The following is a 17,354-nucleotide window of genomic DNA, read 5'->3' as shown; positions in this document are numbered from 1 at the left end:
AGTGGGAACAAGCCCCCGACCCGGGCAGTGACAGCCAGCACCCCCTGCCAGCCGGGAAGGGCACGCAGAGTGTGCCAGCCGCGCTGGGTGACTCACACCGACTCCCAGCATCCCAGCACAGACTTGTTTTTCACTGACTTCCCCGGGCTGACATGGAGCCAAGGCACCCGCCTGCCAGCCCAGCTCAGGATCCGCAGTGTCCTCGCCTTTCTCCCCCGAATCACAGGTTTCTAAGATTAATTGTCATGTATAATTTATTGACCTCAGCCACGACCTTGGCCCAGCGCGGTTTCCTTTCTCTGCGCTGTGGCAATGGCAGCAGCAGGCTCTGGCAGGACAAGGGAGCACCAGCAGCACAGGGTGGGCAGTTCTCCTGGCGCCAGACGTGCCGAGGGGCTGCCCCACAGCCCTGGAGATGCCCCAGCCCCTCTGTTTCTTCTCCGTCCCCACCCTGCAGAGCCCTTTTCCCGGCTGTGGGCACTTTAATCTCCCCCCTGCTGCCAGCCAGGCGCAGGCTGCTCAGCCAGCTTCCCGCTTCTCCTTCTTCCTTAAGCCCTTTCTCTTTCGTCTTCCATTTTTAAATCTTATCTCCAGGTAAAGAGGGTATTTGATGGGATCAAAAAGTGACCTTTAACAAGGGTAGCAGAGCTTCAAACAATATCCCTGCAAGTTCATGCACACTCAAGTGTTAAAGGGAACAGTTCTCTGATCTCCTGTTCCTCAGTGGAAAAGTCGTTTCACAAAGATTTCTGCCAAAAGCTGGTGCAGCAGACTGAGGAAACTTTCTTAAAACCCAGCACCTAGAAGCTAGCACAGGCTGTCCTTAGCTTCTGATAAACCGATCCTTCAAAATCTTTTGGTCTCAGTCTTCACTAGCAAGTGCTCCAGCCACACCACCCTGCACCTGGGTGGAAGGAGGGTTGGAACTGGATGATCTTCAATGTCCTTTCCAACCCAGATCATTCTGTGAATCTCCAGAGTGTTTGTTTCTCTGCTCAAGTTCCCTATCTCTTGCCAGTTTCCTGGGTCTGACAGATTCCTGACAATCCCCCATCTTTCACTCAGCTAAATAAAATCCCTGAATTGCCTCTTAGGTAAAGCATTCCAGCCATGGAGGGAGGTCAGACAGAAGCAATCAGAGGGATCAGACAGTGATTAGTGGGCTGAAAATACAGCCAGAGCACAGTGGACGGACACCCCAAGGCTTCCCAAGGCCTCCCCAACAGCACCATGTCCTGCTCCAGCCTGAGGTCCTCCCAGCCATGCTGGGAGAGATGCAGGGAGGGACCAGCAGCATGAGCTGGTGGCTGGCACATCCCTTCCTGAGAAAACCAGGCTGTTTGATCTACAATCTGGGGGTCACTTCGGGGGTCACTCCAGTCTTGGTTGAGACCAAGACCTACAGACCTCCACATTGCACCTTGTGGATAAATTGCAAGTGGGAAAAGAACAGCCAGAGCTAAAGGATGATGTGGGCACCTAACAGTTTGCCTCCTGAGCTTCCACTGGGCCATGAGGCCAGAAGGTTGCAGTGCTGTGTTCCCCTGGGACCTCGGCAGACCAGAAGGGAGCAGTGGGGGCCAGAAGCCAGATCAGGACGTTATGCCAGATCAGGACAGTCCAACATTGTCCAGCAGCAGCGCAGAGCCAGCGCTGGCAGTGATGTGACCCCCATGCCACCAGGAGGGCAAGAGGACACATGTGGGGTCCCCCATCTGCAGCAGAGCGTGCTGGTGCCTCCACAAGTGGCAGGGTGCCCAGAGTGAAGTGGACAGACGGGATGGTGGGTGGGTGGCAGTGACAGCAGCGTTAATCATTTCCGTGGCACCGCGCGAAGGCGGCAGGCAAAGCCTGTGGCAGGCAAAGCCTGTGGCAGGCAAAGCCTGCGCTGCCCCTGCCAAGGGCTGCACAGGGAACGGGGCACGGGTGACCCTCTCCTGCCTGCTCAGCACAGCCAACCCCGGCGGCTCTGGTGGCCAAGAGTAGGTCCCCTCCCTGTCCCCTGTTTCCCACCGTGCCCTCTGGGGAAAGGGGTGAGAGGCACCAGCTCTGGGTGCTCCTGGATGGGACAGACAGAGCTGCGCTCCCACCTCCAGCTGCCCACACACACATCCCTCGCCAGCGGGATGGCGACCCACCCCCGCAGGCCAGCAGCCAAGGGGTTAAAGTGCCTTGTTACTGCGTCTGTAGCCGGGCTTCGCTTATTTGCAGCCGGAATTCCCCAGGAGCCAGGGCTTTTTACTAGTGGCTCTGCTGTAGAACCATGTCATTATAGATTGCAAGTTCCTTAAAGGTCAGATAACACAACACAATTGAATCATATTAGTGAGCATAGCGAGCTGATATTTTCCTAGGAAAACCCATAAAGCAGATTGTTTGCTGCAGAGAAACACACTGTTGTATAGCAAAGCCAGTGTAATCGTCTGCACAAACAAACAAGTGGTTTATGAGAAAACCCTCCCTTGCTGCCGATCCTTGGGGCGGGAGCCAGCAGGACCAAGTGCTGGGCACCTTGGGCAGGTTGGATTTCAGCTTGGGTCACAGGACTGAATACACTGCAAAAGACAAGTAGGGAAATAAACAATTTCCAAGCGTATTGTTGAGAGACAAATACTTGATATATCGTTTAATGTCTGGATGCAGGTAGCGGTTAATCCAAGACAGTGCTATTAAAGAAACGCAGAATTGATTGTGAGGATGATTGAAGATTTCTGAAGAGCACAATTTCCATGGCTATGATGACCCCACCTTTTTTTTTTCCCCCCTAATTTTCCTGTAGCCTATTCAGACAAATCCTTTTATCACATTTATTTCCTTTCCAAGTTCCAACAGTGTGATTAATTACAGAACTTTGCAGTCCTACTTACCCTACTGTATGCTCTAATTTTGCTCCCTTTTAAAATGGTCTTCCATCCCTAATAGATACCTTTCCTTGTTCAGCTCTTTTACTTTGTCCCTCTGAAACCTGCTGTCACTAACCCATCGCACTGGCAGCCACCCATCCTGCCTGAATCTGCAGTTCCATCTGGAGGCAGCCAGCACCAGTGGCCGCTCACTTTCCAAAAGGGTGTGGGCCTTTCTGTGGGGAGAGGAAAGGCACAAACCACTTTTTCCAAAAATTTGGGTGTTTGTCAGACCCTAAGGTCTGCAGCCCCTCCGCCAGCCTGGAAATTCTCATTTGGTTCTAAATTTCACTTCAGAATGAAAAAGCAACTGGAATCAGCACAACCACTTTAACCTTCCCCAGTCACAGAAAGAGGAGGAAAAGTAATTAAAAAAATAATTTTGAACAGACAGAAGCACATCTCCTCTCGCTGACCTTCAACACCTGTGTCAGCTGTCCAGGGCAGCAGAGCAGGACCACCACTGGCTCCCACTCCCACCTGTGTGGCTCTCCTCTGCGTTTCATCATGTCCCAGCCAAACAATGGTGAAACACAGGCAGAAAAACAATTAGATTTAAATCTCGTTTCCTCTTTCTATCTTGCCTTTTTCTTTTCTCTACTTAGATACTCCTCAGTGCACTAATAGGATTTGTGTTTAGCACAGTGCGAAACGAATGATTTATGGCTCTGTCCGCACTACACACTCCCAAAGCCATTGCAGCCCCTGAAAGGGCACTCCAGGAGTAGCCAGAGAGTGTTCTGGCACTAAGTGTAATTCTCTGTACACACTGCCCACATGATCCCTGCTATCCTGGCTCCCACAGTGCCTCTGTGCTTTCCTCACACTGCACTTGGCTCTGCTTATGGAGGAAATGGGACCAAGACCCCTGACCAGCTTCAGCCCCTCTGCCACGCACCAGCCACACCGCTTCCACAAACCCATCTGCTGGTTTAACTGATCTTTCAGCTCACACTGACTTGTGCCTCATCCAGGCCAAACAGGGGCTCAGTCCCTGCGTTTCATTACCAACAGGTAATGCAAGGGCCACGTGAGAACTGACCAGAGCCAACAACTCAAGCACGGTCAGGAGCACAGCACACTGAAGACTGCAGTGACTCGGGCACCAAAGTCCTACCGAAAGTCTCTGTGGCTGGTCAGGTTTTCCTGGTGGCTCTGACTGTGGCTCTGTCAGTGCAGCTCCTGCGGCTCTGCACCAGCAATGCCCTTCATTAATTCCTAATGCTGCCCCAAGTACATCTCATGTCCTCCAGGGTTTGGCAGCCCCTGTGAGCTGGGGCACAGAGCACAGCTCCCTACCTTCCTTCCACATATAACAAGAAGCCAAATGAAATAATGAAAGAAACTCATTTTAATGCCACAGAGGGAATTGTTTTATTGCTAAAGCAGCAAATAGAACTAATTGAATCCACTGGAAAAAAAAAAAAAAAGGCGCAAAGGAATGGAAAGGGTAGGTGTGGAACACAGACAAAAAGGGCGAGCTGGAGCCTGAATATTCATGGACCTAGAAACCGCAAACCCTTGAATGCAAAATATCTTCATAACTGATCATATGCCAATGGCAATGCATGCACAGCTCGGAGACAGGCTTGGAATGTTTGCATTTACAAGATTTTTTTTAAGTAATATTGTGGAACAAATTCTCTGGTTCATTAAGCTGCTTTGCACCTCCCTGGTAAAAGAGAACATCCTGGGAGTGAGCACCAGGACTGGCACAGGTTCCCACCAACGCTGAGCGCAGGGCGGGTGGCAGCGCACAGCCCTGGGACAGCTGTGGTGTCCCCAGAGCCGGTGCTGGGGCAGGCAGCTGCCTGCCTGCTGTGGGGGCTATGGAGGCAGCTCTGACCTCAGCCCCTGCCATGGCTGAGCATGGTACTGCAAGGCTGGGCTGCCGAGCTGGGGCACTTCACCCCAAATCACCTCCCTGTTCACATGCTGCCAGCTACACCTGCCACAAGCTTTTAAATTCAGTTTTCAGTGAGTTTCAATTTTCAGTGGCAACATATATATTAACATGGGGGTTACATTTTAATTAAGGCAGCACTCATGTTCTTCATCACAATACTAAGTCATCCAGCAAGGAACACCAAGAATATAAATCCCATTAATGAAGAAGGAGATACATAACTGCACTGCATGCTCCAGCACAGAGGCACCAGTAGGAGATGACTCTCATATGAAGTGCAAGGTGAGAAAGCTGGATTAGAAATGCAGTTTATACTCCCAAGGGCCATACAATGTTCATCTGGCACCACAGGCCCTGAATCTGCAACCCCAAGGCACACAAAACACCAGTCCTACCTCAATCTATTTTCCCACCCCGAGAGAAAGCCCAAAGCACAGCGCGGCTGCTGGGTGTGCTGGTGGGGGCATAGAGTGCCTCGGTCCCTCCTGGATGCCAACAGCCACATGTGGACTGAGACCCTCCCCAACAACAGCAGCAGCGCTGCAGGGTGAGGGTGTCTCCCCAGCCTTGGGGTAACTGGGGGCTCAGCTCTCCCCAGGCTCGCTGGAAGACAGAGGCACCGGTGAAATCCACCTCTCTGCAAAGCCCTTCCTTCCTCCCTACACCAGCATCCCAAATCCTTACCCTCTCAGCAAAGAGCCTCAGGCTCACCTCTGCCTGCAACACACCCCAAGCATTAGAAAAAGTTAATAGGAGTCACGGGGGGAGCTGCACTGGGCAAAGCCATGCCAGAGCACCCGGGGGAAGGACCCTGAGCTGGGCAGCAGAGACGGACCTGCCACGCTGCCATGGAGCCCTCACCAGCCAGAGTCCAGCCCCATCACCCCGCTGACAGCCAGCAGCTCTGAACTGACACACTAATGAACAAGCTCTTTACACGGCCTGGCCATGGGAAAGCACTTCTTCACCACTGCCTACTGCAAAAAAATGGCTGAGGAGTTGCTGTTCAGGTTTTCCAAAGGAACCCATCTGCAGCAGAGACGTGGCTCGCCGCCCACTGAGACGACCCTATCCCGAGACGAGAGTGCTTCAGAGTATAATGTGGGAACAGAGTAATAATAAAACACCTTGCCGTAACTTTAGCAGCAGTGGCTCTAGCAGAAAAGCCTGTAATGATCTAATAACACATCTCCCTTGCTACCACTCCAGCCTTGTGAAATCCAGGGTAGTTTAAGCCATAAATCCATCCCAGGTATTCCTTTGTCATTAATTGTTAGGCTATTTGTATCACACATTTCACATACCAAATAGACTCCAATTTCATGGTGGGCTAGACTGCAGAGATGCTTCTTTTAATCTTTTTTAATTTTAAAGTGGTACCAAACTTAAATATTTTCTAATGGAGTGTATGTTTTACTTACATCTAATAGTATCACTACAATTTAGGAACAATAAAAGTCAAGTTCCTGTCTGTACAATAAGCTTGCAGCTCTATTTCCAAAGTTCAATCAGTTAACCTAGGAGAGCAATAACTTCCCTGCAATGAGTAACAGTGCAGAATAATATTTAGATAGAGATAAACCCTTTTGCATAGGAAATTGCATTATGATTTGATGGGTCTATGAAATCCTCAGCAAGATGCTTTAGTTTACCAATGAAGATGTTGCCTCAGGCATTTTTCCAGTGTGTGAATTTTTTGGGGAGGGCCTAGATGATTTTGAGCTGAGTAAGGAGCCCTTATCATTCCAGATCCCAGCGTGTGCAGCAGACCCAGCAACAGAGCTGTGCAGCCTCTTCCCCACATTGGCAGCACAGGACGAGCAGCCCAAACAACGGCTGCCCCATCCCGGGGGCTGTGCAGCCCTGGAGTCCCCGGCCCCCCACACTGCACCAGCCCCTCGGGGTTTGCCCTGTGAGACCCAGCTCCTGGGGGGTCATGCACATTACAACAGCGATTGCTGGGTGCCTGGTGCCCTGGATTGTGCTCATTTGGCCAGATCCCCATTTCTCTGGGGGAGCCATTAACAAAGACCAAGAGCAGGAACACTGCTGAGTGCCATCCCTCCAGGGCCGGGCCCCTGGCAGATGTAACGTCCTCTTTTCTGTGGCACAACTCAGCACCAACACCCCCCACGGCTCCAACATCCTCCCTCATGCTGCAAAATCACCATCCCCACCACATGGCCTGGTGCCCCAGAGCCCCTCTAGATCATGCCTGAGTGTGGATTTGCCTTTCTGTGCAGGGTGAACAGCTCACGTAGAGGAGGCAGAGCCCTTTCCTAGGGTACCCAGAGCGCTTTCCTGATGTACCAGTGTCCCTCAGTGCACCCTCTAGCTCTGCAGGCTCCAGCGCCACAGAGCATGAAGCAGAGGTGGTGACTGGCAATTCAGGAATTAAAAGGGTACAAATAAAGAGCCCTAAAATGAGCTTGAAGGCTGTGAGTGCTGACAGTGCAGGGAGGGGCACTGCGGGATCGATGGTGCCGCTCCCCGGGGAACAGACCAAGGAGGGATGAACCAACAGCCAGTTAAAGACCTCCAGCAGCAACGACTTTAGGATCCATAGGTCTGCCACCCGCATTTCTTGAATCAGCACTTTGGATGGAAAATGGTCAGTTTGTTGTTGAACGAGCAGGACCAGAGCCGAGTAATTGACAGCCTGTCACCTGCACAGGTGATGCAGCACCTTCCACCCAGGGCTGAGTTGGGAGGTGACCCCTTCCCACATGTCTGGGGCTCAGGGCTGGGCAGCAGCTGAGCCTCCCAGGGCACAGAAGCACCTGGAGGAGCCTCAAAGCCTCTGGGGCTGGTGCACGGCCCCGTGTTGGCTCCACGCAGGCTGGGTGGGTTTGCTCACCCCGGCTGGATGGTGGCAGCTCCTGCTGGGGGCTGCACAATCCAGCCAGGCTTTAACAGCCAGGCCTGATGCTGACGTTGGCTTCCCACGAGTGTGCTCATGGCTCGGCTTAATTATGTGAGAGTCCATCAAGAACAAATACAGAGAGGGCAGAGCTGGGGCTGAAATAAAGTTATTTGCAGATGTGGATGAACACTAATACTAAATATATTACTGTACCCATCTCAATGCAAGATGAAAGGAAATTCACTCTAAAACAAAGGGGAACCGCAGATCTGGGCTATCACAGCAGCACTGCTCTGCTCGGATCCAAAATGATTACTGCTAATAAAGGAGGGGGCCAAGTCCAGTCCAGCCTGGCTCTGAAGGGAATGGAAATCAGATTTTGGCTTGAAATGTGTTATAGCAATCTCTGTAATACAAAATAAAGTCTGGCAGATGGAGTTATTTTTATCCAAAGCTAGTTCTGTTTAGTAGGTCGGTGGCTATAAGTGATGTCCCTTTGCTATTTCCTCTTCCCCCAGGTCCCCCTGCCTCAGTTTCTCCAGGCACTGACAAGATTAGAACAGACAACTCCAGTATATTTTGGGAGGATCCTACTTAGCTGTAAAAATCAATTGTGAATTTTGCATCCACCCCCAGCATTTGGCCTGTTTATATTGCCAAATATATTCTGTAAAGAAGTACTGTACTTCACAAGAGAGCTTGTCAAGGTAAATACCTTAATTTACATAAAATGTGACTAGCAATTGAAATGTTAAAGCCATAAAGAGCAAGTTTATGATCCATCCTTGATGCCTGGATGTATAATATGACAAGGGGGGAAATACTGTGCCTTGCAACATTTACTAAATTGGTGTGTTGACACTGGGGAGGGAAATGGGAGACTTTGAAAAAAAAAGGGTTGGAGGGTTTTTCTGAGGGCTGTTTTTTGGCTTTTTTCTTCTTCCTTTTCATAAGTATGATTTTTTACCCAGCCTTCTACAGTCAGCTTTCAACGCTCTCCTTCAGTTGGAAACTGCAGCTACCTAAATAACAAATGGGGGGAGCAGTGCCCATGTGCCATCGTGGAGCAGAGTCTGGGCAACAGCTTGGCCATGCCTGGGGAGAGGAGCTGCTCTTGGCAGGGTCAGGGCCAGCCCTGCCCAGCCACTGCCCCATGCCCCCGACAGGTACCTTTGATCTAAACAGGAATTTCTCACTGTGATTGAACAGGCTCTTGTAATTCTGGGGTTTCCTTTAAACTTTTTCAAATATAGGGGAAACCAATTCAAACCTCATACAGCCCTAAATAATACTTATTTTAAAGTGGATTAAAAGCCTAAAATGAACTGCTGCTCACATGCACACAGCGGTGAAATTACAATACCCACACTGGATGCCCTGGAAAGTTTGATCATGCAGGTTCCTCACCTGGACTCCATACAAATGTTTCAGTCATTCATTCCCGCTCATATCCTCATACCCTTCGCAATTCATTGAAACCACTTCAAGCAAAAATAATTTTAAAGAAATTATCTCAGTGTATCACACTCTGAGCAGTGAGAAATGTCCCACATGAATCAGCCCAGCCCCCAAAGCAATAAAATTTCTGCTGAAGTGCATGAAATAATGACTCAGAGAAAAGGAGTCACCATGAAAAGAGGTAAAAGAAACCCATGAAAAGAAGACTCTGACCTTTGTCAATACAAGGTGTCACAAATTTGTGCTGGAATTTTGACTTTGAAAATCTAAAGCCTTTGCCCATAACTTTCTTTGAGAAGCTGTTGTTCCTTCTCCGCCAGTCCGGGCTTGGCACAGAGCAGAGTGAGCCTTGCTAGCCAGGGAGCAAGCAGGGCTCGGGTGTATCATTTAAACCAGAGAATGCGACCACCCAGCACTTCCCCTTTTGCTTCTCCCAGGGGCTATTTTTTCCCAGGCCTGTTTTTGAGTTCTCTGTAACTCTACATGCACGAGCAGTACTGCACTCACAAAGAGAGCAATGCTCACAAACTTTGACATCACAAACAACACTTAAACCATTAGCAGCAAAGCACCAGCATGTTTACAAAGTGGGTTATTGAGCAAAATCCTAGAGAAAAGATGTTCTTGAGACTACAGTGCAACAGTTCAGTGATTTCAGGGCTGGTGACATGTGCCGGTTTCCTACATGCTCCAAGGGATGTTCCAACAGTCGTTGGAAGAGGCATCCCCAGCATGGGTGGCTGCTGTGCTGAGCCCTGTGTCCATAGCCCTCCCAAGAGAGCTGTGTGGCTGCCCCTGTTCCCAGGCTCCTCACACACACCAGGATCAGAGTGGGAGCAGGGCAGAACCCCTGGGCTCGGTGGTGGGACGTCGCCCTGGTCACTGCACCCCACCCGTCTGAGGGAACAGGGCCGGACACCTCCCTGCCAGGGGGCCGGTGCCTGGGGGCTGCCAAGGGGCACAGAGAGCACCCTGCTGCCTCCCCCTCTTGCCACCTTTCTCTCAGCACTTTGTGCTCACAGTCAACCACAAATACATTCCGCACGGAGGCAGAAGCAGTGACAAGCCCTGTGGGAACGGGTGCTCCAGAGCCCTCCTGCCAGTGTGTTGGCCCTGGCACTTCTCTCACTCTCTTTGCAGGAAGAGCCAGAGCAGCACACAGGGGCTGCAGGTGCTGAGAGCAGCTGCGATTCCCATGGCTACAACTGAGCAGCATGTGGATAACCACCATCAGGTGATAAAACACTGCAAATAGACACAAAGCATTCCTTCATCCCATTCCTTGAGCTAAAACAGAGCAGAAAGGAGGGAGAAAACTGCTGCCCAGGAAGGGTGCAGGGTGGGTTCCTCTGGCCCAGCACACAAGGCAGGGGCAGAGCCAGGAGACCCTGAGCTCTGGCACACAGCAGATTCACTGCAGTAGCTGCAGGATGCAGAAGAAAATCCATGCCTACTGCTGGAATGGCCTCTCAGTCCCCAGGTGGGTGAAACATGGGGGCCAACCAGCACAAAGCCTGACCCTTTCTTGCAGTCCCCAGCTCAGAGCTGACCCAGGTGTCAGCAAAGTCCAATACACTGGATCCACAGAGGAGAGAGGCAGCTGAGTCACTACATTTCAGCAAAATCCAACTCACAGCAGGGCCCAGAAACAAAATCAATACACTTTCCCTAAGTTACCAGAAGTGCAGTGGGTACAACACTCTGGGAAGGCCTTTTGCAGAGAAACACAGCAGTTCCCAGGCTCTGCAGCTGTGCCTGTGGGCAACAGCAGACCCCAATCCATCCTTCCATTGTAGGTGTTCCCACAGTGCTGTCAGCACAGGCTCACAGTGCTGATGGAAAGGGTTTGATTGCCTGAATGCCCTGAGCTGATCAGAACAGCACAGGCATTAGCCAGCAACACAATTACAGCTCACAGCGAGGTGACACTGTGTGGGATAAGGCTGAAACAGCCCCAGGCTATCGCTGCCCAACAGCTGTTAGGGGATGTTGAAGAAGGGTCCCCGCACACATCCCTGGACACAATTCCTGCCAGCAGCCACAGCAGCAAAAGCCGGGTGCTCCAAGGCTGGATCGTGCCTGGGCACGCAGGGCTGGCCCCACTGCCCCGGCCACCAGGTCAGCACAGGAAGGAAAGTGAGACAGCCCCACGGGGAGCAGAGCCCGTGGCAGAAATAACAACACACAACGGCCACCTGCCCCATACAGATGAACTCAGTGTCCACAGGGATGCGATGGGAGTGCCAGCTCCGGAGCCACAGCCAGCGGCTCCACGGAACCGCTCACTCGTGAGCATGTGTTTATTACTGAGAGAAGAGCTCCCTGTCATGGCATTATTCATTATTTGTATGAGGCCAGCAGCTCACCAAATAACACGCAGGCCTGACTGCTTGGGAGAACACTCCAAAAAACCCAGACAAGCAGTGCAAATAGCATTAGACATGCAAGCCACTCCACTGCCTGTCATGGTGACTGCTCCTGCAGCGGGGCCACTCCACACACACAGCTGCACCCTGTCCAAGTGCTCAGCACTGGAGGCCCAGGGCAGAGAGGGGAATGCGATCTAATCACAGATACTGCTGCAGCCTCTCCATCAGGGCTCCACTGAGGAGGAAGCAAGGAGTAAAGCAATATGCATGTACACACAGAATTTAACTCTTCCAAGTCAGCAAACCTTAAAACTCAGTTTCAACTCACCACTATCAGGTGTTCTTTTTGTGTTATGGAAATCATATTTGTGTTAAAACCACAAGTTTGTTTTCAAAATATTGTTACAAATCCCCAATTTTTCTGCTAAAGGCGGGATGTCAAGATAGCCTTGAAAGCATAACATGACAGAACTGAACCCTCTCACTGTGCTGAGCCTGCAGGCAGCTGGGGACAGTGGCTGGGAGCACTGGGCTGTTCCACTCAGCTCAGAAAACCTCAAGGGTGCCCAAGTGAAGAAAGACACAACTAAAGCCCCCCCATGCCAGGGCTGGGAGCTCCCACTCCCTTCACACAGCCACCTGCAGCATTTCTCTTCCAAAGTCCCCAGAGCAGTCACCAGCAGCATCTGAGCATCCCGAGATGTGGCACAGGTGAGCCTGGTGCAGCGCCCACAGCGCCGGTGCAGGGCAGCGTGGCCACAGCACAGCTCAAACAGGATCACCTCCCCTCCTTCTCCAGTCACACAAAGCCACTGCAGGGTTCCCCTGCAGACCCCTGCCCACCTCCCTGGGCTCTCTCCTCTCTGAGACCAAACCAAGGCCCCTAGCACCACAAGGAGACAAACCTGTCCAGGTGTGGGACACTGCAGGCAGTTTGCTGTTCCCATTATCCACAATATCCCTACACAACTGAGTGCCCTTGATCCACGCCAAGGCAGGGAACTCAGACATGTCCCAAATGTTGTGCTTGTGCTTGTAATGAGCATTTATGGACGTAATCTCCATTCCCTGGCCTCAGAGGCCTCTCTGTCATTCTGCCACCCTTTCTGTGCTCTGAGAAAGGCTCTCAGTGCTTTTCCAAATGCAGGACAGTTCAGGGCAGAGCTCATGGCATGGGACATTCCCACTGAGGCATGAGCATCACACTGGAGAGAGCAAATGCCTGCAGTCCAGCCTGGCCGTGGGGGACATGCGGAGATCACTGTGCCTGGGCACGTGAGAGAGCAGGGGGACACTTGGACACTGGCTAAAAATCAGCAGCAGCTCCTGCAGGAAAGCTGGCATATCCTGGGGAAGGAAGGATCAAGTTAAAGACAACGGCTTGCGAAGGAACAGCAGAGGAGGATTGGATGTCGTTTAAGGAAAGCTGTACCATGGAACTTGTCCTTCAGACAGCCCAGCACTAGGACAGACAGAATCATAAACTGCAACCACAAATACAATCGTGGCAGCATAATAGAAACTAACCAAAACTAATCTTGGCCTAGTTTGCACCAGTTTGTGTGTGGAAAGACCTCTGTTTGCAATTGCCAAATGAACTGAGCTGAAGAGATCAGAGACAGCACACAAACCTTCAGCTTTCCCTACAGGTTCCCAGGAAAAAACAGAGCAGGCAGTGTGGAACTGCTGTCCTGACATGCCACCCTGCCCCCAGCAGCACAGATCTGGCATCCCCTGGCCCAGTGCTTGCATCAACTCCAGCCACTGAGAGAGATCCTGGACCAGACATCCAGAGCACTTAGGGCTTTTCAATCTCAAGGCAGCAAAGACACAGGTAATGCAGTACGGAGTGCACACAAAGAAATGGCAATGCCCTGGTGCCATCTCCATTTTACAGGAGAAACCAAGGTGAAGAAGGCATTTCCCTTTCCTCCAGCTCCTCGAGACTGGGAGATAATCTTGTGACTGAACAACTAAGCAAGGAACCTGGAAGGCCTGCCATTCCCTTATTTCACTATGTAAGAAAAAACCTGACCGTGTTAAAAGCTCACAGTGTGGAATGCAGAAGTCACCACAAGGAGATGACTTCAATAGTTCTTCTTTGTTAATAGTTACTTCTTTGTTAAAAAAAAATTTACATTTCTGTGGACAGGAAAAAAAATCTCCAATTACTGTACCTGGGACACAGCTATGAGCTGTCAGCCTCCCCGGTGCACTCAATCAGGTAATCTCAGAGAAGGTCAGGAAGAAGCAGCTGCTGGGATGGATGGTGAGCTTTCCCCATTCTGCTTTTGGTTTGTGTTTGTATGGCACTAAAAGCCAGCCCATGACGACAGCCTGGCACCAGTACAGCACCAGGGAAGTTGTGGCTGCTGCTGAGGCACAGACCACCAGCAGTGTCCTGCCCCTGCAAGGCTGAACACTCTTGAAGGAGGGGGGGAGAAGCATGTGTTTGGGTTGGGCAGATGTGAAGATGGCTGCAGGTCAGGCAGCCAGGGCTGCAATGGCACAGAGCACCAGTCGTTTCTTTACCCATCCCACAGCCTGCTCTGCCCAGACCCTCGCACACCAAGGGTGTCCCAATCTGTTCTCCCACCTCTCCTGCCCAGGCAGCAAAGCTCCAGGGCTTGAAATGAGCAGCACACACCAGAGAGCTGCTGCAGGGATAGAAAATACCAAACTGCATTCTGCAAATGAAAACCTGTGTGTGCCTCTTACTCCACAAGAGGAGTTACACCCACTCACTAGCCCTTTTCTAGTAGCATAAGTTTAAAGATGAAAAAGCAGCTGCTCATCATATTCAGTGCTTGATCTTCTTCTGCCTGTTTTAAATAAACCCAAACTTTTTATGTGCCACTTTCTATCCTCTTCTAGCTAGTTTTCTAAACTTACTTTTCAAGGTAAGCCTTTCCTCCAAGAAAATTCAGTATAACAAAATACTGTGTCTGAAATTATATCTATAAACACAATAACCATATCCAGTCCTTTAGTGCTTCCCCCCATCAGAGCAGCACAGCAAAAACCCTCTCAGGGACAACCTCACTTTCTCAGTGCTAATGTCCACTTTCTTGAAATCCCTCCAGAAAATCCCACAGCATTTCACCAGAGCCAAGCAAATGCCACACCAAGTGCTGCGAAGACTTTCCTTCCACAATCCCCACAGAAGACTGCCTGGAGTTTCTCACCTTTAAATACCCCTGATATGCAGACCATGTACTTTATTTTAATAATGAGGGACCAGTTAATCCAGGCAGTAACTTGCCTGCTGCCTCTCATTTTTAGCTTCATTTGCAGAGCAAGTAAGCAGCTGCCATGCTAACCACAACAAGAATTCACCAGCTCAGCCACAGACCACCTTTTGTCAAGAACCAGTATGGTTTGCTTTGAACCATGAACTACAGAGCTACTGGGAGTTTTTAAGTTCTACTGATGTGCTGCATTCTCCTCAGAAATTTTTAAAGAGAGAGAAGAACACTGAGCTATCACAAGCCATTGATTTCCTAAACCTGTCAAGACATTTAACACTTCCTTACTGCAGTCCAGTGTTTTCTAATAACCAGGACTTTTAGCATAAAATCCCTTTAAAATGTTACCCAACAGCAGACAACAGTATTTAGAGACTTCTTCACGAACAGAATTAGATCATGTCAATGGAAAAAAAAAAACTTCCTAACATGGAACTTGTTGAATGAAGAGTAAAACCTTATTTTTGAAGCATAGCCTGTGCTCCCAGGAAGGCAGCATCCTTCAGCCCTAGCAGCACCTGGAATAACTTGCGATCTTGTCTATTTCAGTAATTATTAATTACCGACCTATTTAGGTGTATTTTACACCAACTGCAGCTGAACTGCTACGGTATGCTCACACACTCCGAGCCGCCGAGAAGGATGTTAGCAGAGATTTCCTGCTTTCCCACCAGAACAGCGCGTTTTCCATCGCCACGGCGGCCAGGCGCGGCCCCCGGCGACCCGCCAGCCCCGGCCCCGCAGCTCGGCCCCGCGGCGGTCCCGGGGCTCGCGCCTTCGCCCCGGCTCCCACCGGGGGCCAGCGGGGGACCCCCGGGACCACGCAGGAGCTTCCCCCGCCCCGCACGGACACGCATTCCTCCCTCCCCGCCAGCGCCGCGGATCGCGCCCGCAGCCCTCCGCCCTCACCTGTACCACTCCAGCCCCTTCTCGTAGTTCCTGTCGAAAAAGTGGGGCTCGGTGCCCACGGCCCGCACGTCGGGGTGCGCCCGGATGGCCTCCAGCAGCGCCCGCGTCCCCCCCTTCTTCACCCCGATGATGAGGGCTTGCGGCAGCCGCTTCTCCCCGTAGTCCGGCGTGGTGCTGCTGCCGCCGCCGCCGCGGCTGCCCGGGCTGCCGGCCCGGCTCAGCTCCTCGTCCGTGGTGCTCGACTCCTGCGGGTCCCTCTCGAAGGCTCCGCTCTGCGCCGTGATCACCTCCCCGGGGGCCAGCCGCGTCCGCAGCCAGGTGCCCTCCGCCCCTTCCCGGCTGCCGTTGGAGGCCCGCGGCGGAGCGGCGGAGGGGGCCGGGGCGCCGGGGCTGCCCGGAGGGCTGGCGGGGGAGCGCGGGGCCACCGTGACGGGGAGAGCGGTGGGGGAGCGCGGGGCCCCGGGGGCCGCCGAGCCGGGGAGCGCGGCCGGGGAGCGCAGGGCGGCCGGGCCGGTGCCCCCCATCAGGCTGTAGCACAGGTAGGTGAGGCACAGGGAGAGGCTGCACATGCAGAGGAGCTTCCGCGCCGGGGGCCCCTTAGAGCCGCGCCCGCCCGGCACCCCCGGCTGGGCGGGGGGGGACATGGCTGCTCCCCGCTCCTCGCCCCGGGCACCGGGCGCACATGGTGTCAGCCGCCGCCCGGCCGCCCCAGCCGCATGGGGCGCCGCTGCCCGCCCGCCCCGCCGCCGCCGGTGGGGGGGGGCCCCGCATGGCACGGTCGCCGCCGGCCCCCGCCGGGTACCGGGGCGCTGGGGCTCCGCGCGGCCGCGCTCCGGTGCCACCGGCTCCGCACTGTTGCCGCCCGAGTTCCTGCCGCGAAACTTTGTGCCGGGTGGGAGGCGGGAGCGCGTTCCCGGCGCGGGGAGGGCCCGGCCCGCCCCCGCCACCGCCCCCGCCGCCGCCGCCGAGAGCGCGGGGAGCGCGGGGAGCGCGCCGGGCCGGGCCGGGCCGGGCCGAGCGGCGGCAGCGCGGGGCAGCACCGCGGACAGCACCGCGGACAGCACCGCGGACAGCGGCCGGGGAGCCCGGATTCCCCCGGGCCCGGGCGGGCCAGCTGCCGCAGTCCCTCCCGCCGGCCCGCCCGGCTCGCCGCGCACAGCCCCCGGCTGCCCCACACCCCCCCTGCCCCATGTGCTGCCCAGAGCCACCCGCCGCAGGGCCCCAGAAACAGGGCCAGTGTCAGCTGTACCCTACAAATCCTCCTCCTTTCCCCTGCAAAAATCACCGCGGCACAGCTCCTTGGCCCCTCATTCTGCCCTGCTCCCCTCCGCCTCCCCCGAAGCCTATTCTGTCCCCGGCCCGTGGCTCTTGCACAGAGCCTGCGGCTCTGGGACAGCCCCACGCAGCACGGCCCAGGTCCCCTGGTTCTGGCCTTTCGGGCATCTGGGACAGTTTCTTAGGGCAGCATTCTTTCTCCTGGGATCCTGAGGAGAGGTGGCAGACCGTGGGCAGGAGCTTAACTTGGAGCATGGAGGGTTCATAGTTTAGGTGCCAGGAGCTGCGCTGGTAGATGAGGCCAATCACACCCTTGCACGATGCTCTTCCAGGAACTCTGTCCCCAGCCTTGGTAGAGCAGGTTGGGGCTGACAGCCTCCCTCCTCACAGTTTTCTGGAGCAGCCATCACCTCTTTCCAGCTCCAC

General features: G+C 53.3%; 1 protein-coding gene across 1 annotated transcript in view; it reads right to left on the bottom strand.

The window, feature by feature from the left end:
• The window catches only part of HS3ST4 (heparan sulfate-glucosamine 3-sulfotransferase 4), a 54,451-nt gene extending 38,124 nt beyond the window's left edge, over positions 1 to 16,327 (bottom strand). The window contains exon 1 of the mRNA XM_053992491.1: positions 15,654 to 16,327. Within this exon, the coding sequence (XP_053848466.1) occupies positions 15,654 to 16,297 (644 nt within the window). The 5' untranslated portion in view covers positions 16,298 to 16,327. The remainder of the gene's footprint in view (positions 1 to 15,653) is intronic.
• Positions 16,328 to 17,354: the final 1,027 nt, after the last annotated feature.

This window comes from Vidua macroura, chromosome 16, assembly GCF_024509145.1.
Source record: "Vidua macroura isolate BioBank_ID:100142 chromosome 16, ASM2450914v1, whole genome shotgun sequence".
Classification (NCBI taxonomy): domain Eukaryota; kingdom Metazoa; phylum Chordata; class Aves; order Passeriformes; family Viduidae; genus Vidua; species Vidua macroura.
This window is presented reverse-complemented; position numbering and strand designations above follow the sequence as displayed.